The sequence below is a fragment of the Sinocyclocheilus grahami genome, unplaced genomic scaffold (genome assembly GCF_001515645.1).
Source record: "Sinocyclocheilus grahami isolate Dianchi unplaced genomic scaffold, SAMN03320097.WGS_v1.1 scaffold136.1, whole genome shotgun sequence".
Classification (NCBI taxonomy): domain Eukaryota; kingdom Metazoa; phylum Chordata; class Actinopteri; order Cypriniformes; family Cyprinidae; genus Sinocyclocheilus; species Sinocyclocheilus grahami.
The window spans coordinates 962,588-971,981 of record NW_015505315.1 but is presented as its reverse complement, the minus strand read 5'-3'; the positions used below and the strand labels follow the sequence as shown (position 1 = coordinate 971,981).

Here is a 9,394-nt window from a genome sequence, read left to right as displayed (position 1 = left end):
TTTTCAAGTGCCATATGTGTTAAACATGACACAGCAATGAACATTACCAGCCCAGTTGATATTTTAATAGCAGCCCTTGAGAGCCGACTATTTAAACCACAGCAATGACAATGAAATATTTATGGGCGTTAAAAAATATCAATAATAATGATATTAAATCTGGTTATTGAAATGATAGGTGTAGATGTTTAATGTCTGCATTTTCAAAGGATATTCATGAAACAAAACAGTTTGAATATTTCCTTTATCTCATTCATTTATAATAAACATATAAATAATAAATTCTATACATTTCCTGACACCTGGCCTCGATGAAAGGTAGGTTAACTGGTATGGCCACTCAATCATATGCTATCCAAACTGTGCATCAGCTGCATTTTATTTCTATAAAACTATTTACCTATTACAAAATATGAAAAGAAAAATACATTTGAGTAAATGTACAGTAGTTACTTATTAATTTGTTTAACGAAACCCTTTGTTCTTTACTGTGGGACTATTATCGTTACTGAATTGTCAGAATGTGCATTTCGTATTTTCTTAAAGAAATACAAGAAGCAATGAAGCCAGAGAAGAGTGAACAAGGACGTACATGTCTGTCGCACTCGGACAACCAAAGCAATGACAAAATAATAGAGAATTCGAAAAGAGAAAACAGCACAAGACTGCAAAGACTCTGCACCTTTTTAAATTAAAATATATTCTCGTATCTTACACTATTTCAAATAACGAAAAGTGATTAGGTAACGATCGGTCAAAATCTAATGTACAATTCTGTGTATAAAAATATAATTTCTGGAGCCCCACGGCGTTTGCTTACCCCTAAAATATAACAGTCATTTGCACATATGCACAGAATGTTACAACCTGTCATGAAAGTTTCTTTCTTTTTTCTTACTTTTCTTTAAAAAAAAAAATCTTTTTTTTCCCTGTTTACATGAGATATACAAAAATAGATTCTGCACCGCTGGATGATCACACTGCATTCGAATCCGTTTGTGTGCCACCAGCCTGAGTTCACGCGAGAATAAATTATGCAAAGAAAACTTTTAAGGCTCCATTTATTCTTTGAAAATGACATTTCTTTTAAAGTCATTGTAATAAATATCCCAACTCCTCTCGGGGCCTTTGTCTCTCTCTTTCTTTCTCTCTCTCTCTCTCTCTCTCTCTCTCTCACTCTCGCTCTCTCTTTCTCTCTTGCTTGTAGCCTACTAATATTGTCTTATATCCTACATTAGTGTGATTTCTCTTGCTTTATTTCCGGTTTCAGCTTGAGTTTACTGACATCCCCAAAGGATGAAGCATGTGGCTGTCCAAAAGCCACGTTCCCATTTGATACAGAAGCTTGGAGTACCAGTGGACTCCCTCCTGTTGTAAAGTCGCATTGGACTGACTGGTGAAGTTTTTGGGGAACAGGGCCGATGACACGCTATGATAGAGCCTGACGGGCGCGAAGGACAAATGCGCCAGACTGTGGTCCTCTATTACGGCGTAACAGGACGCCAGTATTCTGTCGACCACAATGGTCCCATGAGCAGTCACTGGTGCGAACGAGCCCTGGTGCTCCTCCGTGTATATCCGCTCCACGATGACAGATTTAAGCTGACCGCTATCATCAACAACCATCACCTTTTGTCCGGCTCTGACACTGCTGGCAAACGCGGCGGTCATGGTGTGCAGGTCATCCGTTGAGTTGTCGAGGACAAAAAGGAGGTGAGCAGCGGTGAGGGTGATCTTTTCAGCGGGTTCTTTAGTTTCGATCACGTAAAACACGCGTCGCGTCGCGGAGTCTCGGTCTGTGAACACGATGAAGTCGCTGTACACGAGCTTCCCATCGCCGTCCGCCGCCAGCACCTTGTCACCTGGGTTCAGGTCCTTCACGGCCTTCTGTCCCCCGTCTTTGAGCGAGACCAGAGCCGAGCCTGGGAAGCAGCCTCCAGATTTCGCCGCAACCGAATTTTCTGTCGAGATAAATAGCAATATTTCTTATACATCATAAATATTTTACGCTAATTTAGCACATTTTCACTCTTAAAAATAAAGGTGCTTAAAGGGTTCTTCAGAGCGATGCCATAGAAGAACCATTTTTGGTTCCACAAAGAACCATTCAGTTAAAGGTTCTTTAAAGAGCCATCTCTTTCTTACCTTTTTATAATCTGAAGAACCTTCTTTCGCCACAAAGAATCTTTGGTGAAACAGAAAGGTCCTTCAGATGTTAAAGGTTCTTTATGGAACAATTTAGACAAAAAAGGGTTCTTCTATGGCATCGTGAAGCACCTTTATTTTTAAGAGTGCTGAGTCGTTATTGGTGAGTTTGTCGAGTCAAAAAGCTCGAAAACCATGCGCGCAAGGCAGCTAAATCTGCCCCAAAGTCGCCTCACGTAAGAAAAAGTCTGAATAAACAAAAGAAAACGTGGCAACGGGAATTAGGCTGTAAATCGAAAGCTTTCCCAAAAAACAATGTCTTTGTGTGAGATGAAGGAGGAAAGAGTCTGGACTGCTCTAATTAAAAACCAATAAAGCCCGCACATTGTCATTCTAATGCAGCTTGTGTACAGAGCACTCTTGGAAAAGGACACTTCTGCCTTTCCTTGCGCCTCTTTCATATTTGCTCAGGTGCAGAAACTTCTGTGAGACAATTCACACTTCTAGAATGAGAAAACCCCAAGCAGGCTCAAATAGTATTTACTCAGCCTAGACACTTTTCCAAGGCTCTAATGGTGTAGATTTGAATGTAAATTAGAAATGCTAGCGGTAGTCGATCAATGCCCTCCTCTTCTTTCCTTTCATTTTTTTTTTAAACCATCCTGCTCTCCGTTGTCAAGCTTAATGACAATAATTCGGGCCTTGTGGGATCTCTTCACATTCCGATCTCTTGTGTCGGTAAACAGAGCTATAGAATGGACTTTTCGTCTAATCCTCTCATAAGATTCTAGGGCATGAAATAAGATGGTGACAACTGAGAAACAGATTTGCGCGAGAGAGTTCGACCCGGCTCTGTTCAAAGCCTGTAATGTATTTGTAAATGTGTTTAGAATTTAAATGATAAGATTTGGTGAACGCTTATGAGGCTTTGCCAATATGTTCCAGATAAATTACTTTCGATCAGTGTTAAACTAAATAAAATCCTGACAAGAATTACATCGTCGTTGCGCAAGTGAAGCGCGGGTGTAAAAATACTATCCTCAATTTGTTTTCATAGATCTCTAGCAAAATGTTTGTACAGTGTGCGTTCCGTTGCAGTGAGTGAGCTTGTGATGACTTGATAAGCGCTTCCTTCAAAGAAACTGAGTGGGGCGATGTAAGATCACTTCATATATTGGCTGGCAAGTCTTTCTGTGTTTAACACAGCATTATCTGTCCTAGGAATTTCATAAGGTGTAAAGATTTAAAAGCAGGTCTTATAGAGGAATAGCCTTAAAACAATTTGTAGGCTTTGATTGCGTATCACTTGATCATTATTTATAAATCCTAAAATATACAGTAGATTTATTAATTAGAATAATATTTGTTAGAAATAATAATTCCTTTGCCATATGTTATTTTTATGACACTAATACAGTACACTTCCAGTAATAAATAATTTTTTTTTACTGTATCAGTATTTAAAAGCAGTGTTAACCCTGCTTTTTTCACATGAAATCGAGTGTGGAACGTGCTCATCACTTCTTTATTTTGTCGTTCCAATCAAGCTGCCATGGTCTTACCTGCTTTGACAGAGCAATGGATGTGGGCTTTGGACTCGTAATAGACCCAGTCAAATCCAGCTTCCACAGCTAACCGAGAGAGTGTGCCATATTTGCTCTTGTCTCGATCAGAGGTGGTGATATCAACAGCTCTTCCCTCGTAGTGGAGTGATTCTTCAAAATGGTGACCGTCCTCATCCCAGCCCTCTGTCACACGCAGCTTAACCCCTGGCCACTGGTTCATTACAGAGATGGCCAGTGAGTTCAGCTTGTCTTTGCATCTCTAATTGAATAGAGAGAGAACAGGAAGAGAGGTAATTAACTGAGTTTTAATACATTTCTATTCATTCATCCATGTTGCTATAAACATTTTTTTTTACAAATTTATAAATAATGTTCTGAATCTCCAAAAATAATAGCATAGCTTACATAAAAGCTGTTTGCACCCCTTAAATAAACCGACAGGTCTAATTTATTTAAAGAAATAAACTGGTTCAGTAGTATCTTGTCATTTTCTCTAACCTTCTCAAGGATCACAGCTCCCCAGACATCATTTGCTGACAATAATTCTGTAATATCCCAATAGATAGATCTAGACAAATAAGCAGACCGTACGTAGAGAGAGAACAGGAAGAGAGGTAATTAACTGAGTTTTAATACATTTCTATTCATTCATCCATGTTGCTATAAACATTTTTTTTACAAATTTATAAATAATGTTCTGAATCTCCAAAAATAATAGCATAGCTTACATAAAAGCTGTTTGCACCCCTTAAATAAACCGACAGGTCTAATTTATTTAAAGAAATAAACTGGTTCAGTAGTATCTTGTCATTTTCTCTAACCTTCTCAAGGATCACAGCTCCCCAGACATCATTTGCTGACAATAATTCTGTAATATCCCAATAGATAGATCTAGACAAATAAGCAGACCGTACGAGAAACCTGTATTTACACTGGAAATAATTCAGCCTTGCATGCAAGGATATTCTGCCCAAAGAGCTTAATGAAAAATTGATAAGTTATTGCATTCGCTTCACTGATCTGAAACATATAGATCCAACCAGGGAAAGATGTGACTGCATCAAGGCCTCTTCTCTTTCAAAGGCCAAAATACATGCAATGGTAACTTGAAATTAGAAAACAATACTAAAAAGGGATGTTTGAGTTATAGTGGCTTTGTACTATAACCTTAAGGTTTAGAGCAGTGGCTTTCGTTGAAGTGCAGGTAGCTGTGGAATATTAGGCCATGTTTGGGTGGTGCACCCACTAACCTTTCCCGGGACCTTGTGTGGAGATGCTTGGCCTTCTCCAGGACAACTCTTCCCAACACTTAACCAATATGTCAAATAAAACACCACAAAAGACTCTTTCACTGCGTCCAAAAGGAGAAGCAACTACTCATTATTCTTGCAGCACAGGTTTCTCAAGGGACGTGATGTGATTGCTTAACCGACGGTCTTTCAGAGGTTATATAAAATCTATTCAAAATATGCTTGCAAATTGTGACACTAAGCCAAATTAATACCTGCAATAATTCACACACGTACCCTCCTAGCTTTGACTTGCTCGCTCTCCCCCTCTTTCTCTTCCCCCTCATAAGTGCACACACACACACCATTCGTAGCCTAACATCCTATACCAGACTACTATCGCCTCACTTTCTACTGATTTGCTTGACCCTCTATTTTTTCATGTGTGCAGTGAAAGCCACATGCACCTAATTACACTGGATTAGATTCCATCATAAATTTAAAAAATGAAGTATAGTCAATTATATAATATAAAATGTTTCAATACTTGGATCTGTCAAACCACCAAAAACTTATTGCGCTTCACAGATGCATCCTCTTATATGCGGCTACATGCATTATTTTCATATTGAGATACTGATGATGTGTGGAATATCTGTGGTCTGAATGGAAAATGACAGAATGGTACTTTACCCTAATAGAAATCAAATGGATTTAGTGATTATACTTGGAATCTGCTGCCTATTGGCTCTACAGCACTTGTGGCACTTGAATGAGAGAGGAAAATACAAACGAGGCACCGAAAGACAGCAAAACTACTGTGGATTCAAGAGCCGTGAAGCCTAAACTCTTTATTAATTCATTGGGTCGTGTGCCGCAAATCAAGCCAAATTCTGTTCAGCCACCATGAAGCGCAGCGGGAACCCCTGTGCCGCCGCTTTGTGCTCCACGCGAGGTTTGTTCAACAAGCCGCCTAGTCACAGTCAGCTACTAATCTCCTCCCGAAATGAACTGTTTTAGAGGAAACACTTATCAGCTACCTGTCAGAGCAAACAGCCTCCTGGATGCTCTCGCAGTTGCGCCTAATTTCGCGAGCAGCACCGTTCAGCCCAATTGATTACACAGCGTGTGCAACCAACAAACCATCTCTTACACTCGGGTGCGCTTCTCCAAAACATTTGTTAACATGACACCTCGTTAACTCCCCTTGAAAGACTGAGACGTTCATTTGAAGTTACAAGATTGCAAGGGTAGCTTTCCTATTTTTAACGGCAGCGTGTGTGCCCGCGGGTCATCGCACACTTATAATCACATTCACCTTAAGTAGAGTTTGATATACATCTGAGAAAACCACACCAGACAGGGGTTTCATCTTTTTTTAAGGACCAGAAAAGGGGAAACTTAATAATGCACCTGCGCGGCGCGTGTAAATCCACTTTGGTTGTCATTCGCAATGTTTAAGCAAACCTCGTCCATGCGATAACCAGTCATGACTTAGACTTTGAACCGAATAGCTATTCAGCAAAGACACGTCCGAAACGGACTAATAAAGATATTATACTCAGACTAATAGCGTTATAAATTACTCGGAAGCAATCCTGAATATGCATAGTATAGAAAAAATATTTTCGATGCATTTACTAAGCAGCAATGTTATTGTTCCTTTGCATTGCAAAGGGTCAGGAGTTCAAATGATCCCTGCTAATGCGACGAGAGTGGAAAGCCATGCTGGGGACAGACAGCCTATTCCCGAAGCTGTCTGACTTTTTTTTCCAGAGGCCTAGCTTTGCTTGCAAAATAAAATAAATAGGCCTGGAAAAAAGGGGGTGGGGGTGAAATGACAGAAAAAAGATAACAGATGGAGTTGTGTGAGACGGCATAAATGTTATATAACCTTCAACCCGGACAAAAAAAAACTTTATATGATTTTTGAGTAACACACAACTCTAGCATTAAACAAAATAAATAGATTTAAGTCTTACTAGTAAAAAAATGCACGTTCGAGCAGAAGAAACAGTTCCCCGCATCTAAGTGATTATTTAACTTTATATGATTTTTGAGTAACACACAACTCTAGCATTAAACAAAATAAATAGATTTAAGTCTTACTAGTAAAAAAAATGCACGTTCGAGCAGAAGAAACAGTTCCCCGCATCTAAGTGATTATTTACATATAGTCACCTATTTACCAAAATAATAGTGCATACTGCAATTAAAATAATGTTGCACTAGTCTACTCCTGGAGTGTACCACATAAACCTTATTTCAGGCTGTGTGTCGCTTCCTGTTGCTTATATATCGGTCAGTTGTACAACAAATAAGCTATAGATTAGGCCTATACAGCATTTCCAGCAGATGAGCAAACTCCCGAATAATATCGAAAAAAGAGGGCTGAAGACACACAGGCCATTGTGTCTGATTCTAATCTGTCACTAAGGGGTACTGCCCTGGCCCATTAATAAGCAGAAACAAACTGAAGAGCATCCTTCGAGAAATGTCAATATGTTCATGCCCTGATAAGCAGCGTCTGAGAGCGTGTGGGCTGCGGTCTGACTAGGCGATCCCTTGAACATGTATGCTTAATTTCGTTCTATATTTAGCTGTCATAAGACTGACATATTCTGATCATCACAGTCCCCTCGGATCAGGTGCCGTACCTATTTTGCAGGATCTCCACGTTTTATAAAACAGATAACGCGCGCCTGATGTAGGCGGACAAAACTGTATACGTAGAAACAGAGAAGCGCATAAATATTTCACGCAACCTTCCACAATGAGGGTGAGCAAGGAGGCAACCAGCCGGTTCTCTCTTGATGGAATTTCTCTCGCACAGCTTCATTAGAGAGATCCATGCATGCCGTAAGACTAATTCACAATCCCTGCACAAACTGTAGCTACTTTCCGAAGCTCTGACTCTCAAACAAGCACCGGTGCGATTTCTGAAGGGAAGGGAATTACCTGTGTCATGAGTCTGTCCGCGCCAGTGTTCTCCTCATCCTTAAAGATAATGTCGGGATTGTAATTTGGAGTAAGTTCTTTAAATCTCTCTGAATTGCGCGTGATCTTCCCCTCGTATCTGCCGCTGGCCCCTAAGGTCTTCTCCGCGACATTAGGTATAAACTGCTTGTAGGCGAGAGGTGTCAGCTTCTTGGGATGTCTTCTTCTGCCGTAGCCTCTGCCAGGACCGCAGGCCAGTCCGGACACCACCAAGGACAGACTGAGAAGAGACACCAGCAGCACTCTCGCCATAAGCCGCATTTTGCCGCACGGTGAATCTCGCTGCGGTGTTCTAGAGCGCCCTGCGCGGTGTGTCTAGTAGGATTTCTCGTTCTCGCTGCGCGGATCTCCGGCGATGTCCTTGCCGTCTCCTCAGCTCACGCGTGTCCCTCGGCGCCGAGCCCTACCGTGACAGGTGCGGAAATGTGTGTCTGATAACGCATCGGAGGGTTGCGGCGTGGATGGGAAAGGTAAGACTGACCTCGAAATCACAACGGTAGTTGAAGCTACAGCCACTTATGCGAGAAGCCTCTTTACTCCTATGTATTATAGCTGCGATCTGAGGTAGGGAGGGACCTGATTGGCTCGACGGGACGAACCCTTCTGATGTTATCCCACAAAACAGACGCACAAAAACCTTTCAAGAAGGTGGGTTTCAGGGGAGGGACACGGTGAGATGTGAACGCACCAGTTCCCCCCCGCTGCTGTCTGTGAGGCTGCGACATGCGTGTGTGCTCAGCCCCATCTGTATGTGACCTGCTAATGGACCAAGTCATTTTGTCTGTATTTATGGTCCTGCTTAAGGTGCATGTAAGGGTGAATAAATTGCGCGACTTTGGTTAAAAGTTTCGTTTATCACAGTCAGCGCACACTGTTTGTGCACATGAACTAAAATTATTTATAAAACGACCACAAATAAAGCGATCCAAAGCATGGCAAAAACACAGACGTTTCGGTTTGATGCAAACTTTTTTCCCCTTTTCTTTTGATCTCTTTAATCACATTCTTATCAGGTTAATCACTTGTGACTGTTTGTGCACATGAACTAAAATTATTTATAAAACGACCACAAATAAAGCGATCCAAAGCATGGCAAAAACACAGACGTTTCGGTTTGATGCAAACTTTTTCCCCTTTTCTTTTGATCTCTTTAATCACATTCTTATCAGGTTAATCACTTGTTGTCCCATCAATCTCTCAACCTGAAAAAAAAGCCAGATAAAGTAGTTTGGTTTTAAATATGCATAATATTTATTATACTTTGTGCACTGTCCCCTATGTCAGCCTTATTTTGCCAAGGTTTTAAAGTGAAAGGTTCAATTTCTAAACAATTTACAGGATTTCATTTTCTTTGAAATATTGTCCAAATGTCTATTTCCAAACTGAAAAGAATGTTTTAAATCATTTAGAATAAAATGAAATATTCTTCCCTCTCTATCAGCTGCAATTTCACTGGCG

At 40.6% G+C, this 9,394-nt stretch overlaps 1 protein-coding gene across 1 annotated transcript; it reads right to left on the bottom strand.

Annotated features, from left to right (window-relative positions):
• Positions 1–767: 767 nt before the first annotated feature.
• shha (sonic hedgehog signaling molecule a) lies at positions 768–8,543 on the bottom strand. The gene is made up of 3 exons (XM_016280000.1): positions 7,898–8,543; positions 3,708–3,969; positions 768–1,961 (listed from the first exon to the last, which is right to left on the bottom strand). Exons 1-3 carry the CDS (start codon positions 8,195–8,197, stop codon positions 1,267–1,269), a joined length of 1,257 nt encoding a protein of 418 aa, XP_016135486.1. The 5' UTR covers positions 8,198–8,543; the 3' UTR covers positions 768–1,266.
• Between the last annotated feature and the right edge of the window lie 851 nt (positions 8,544–9,394).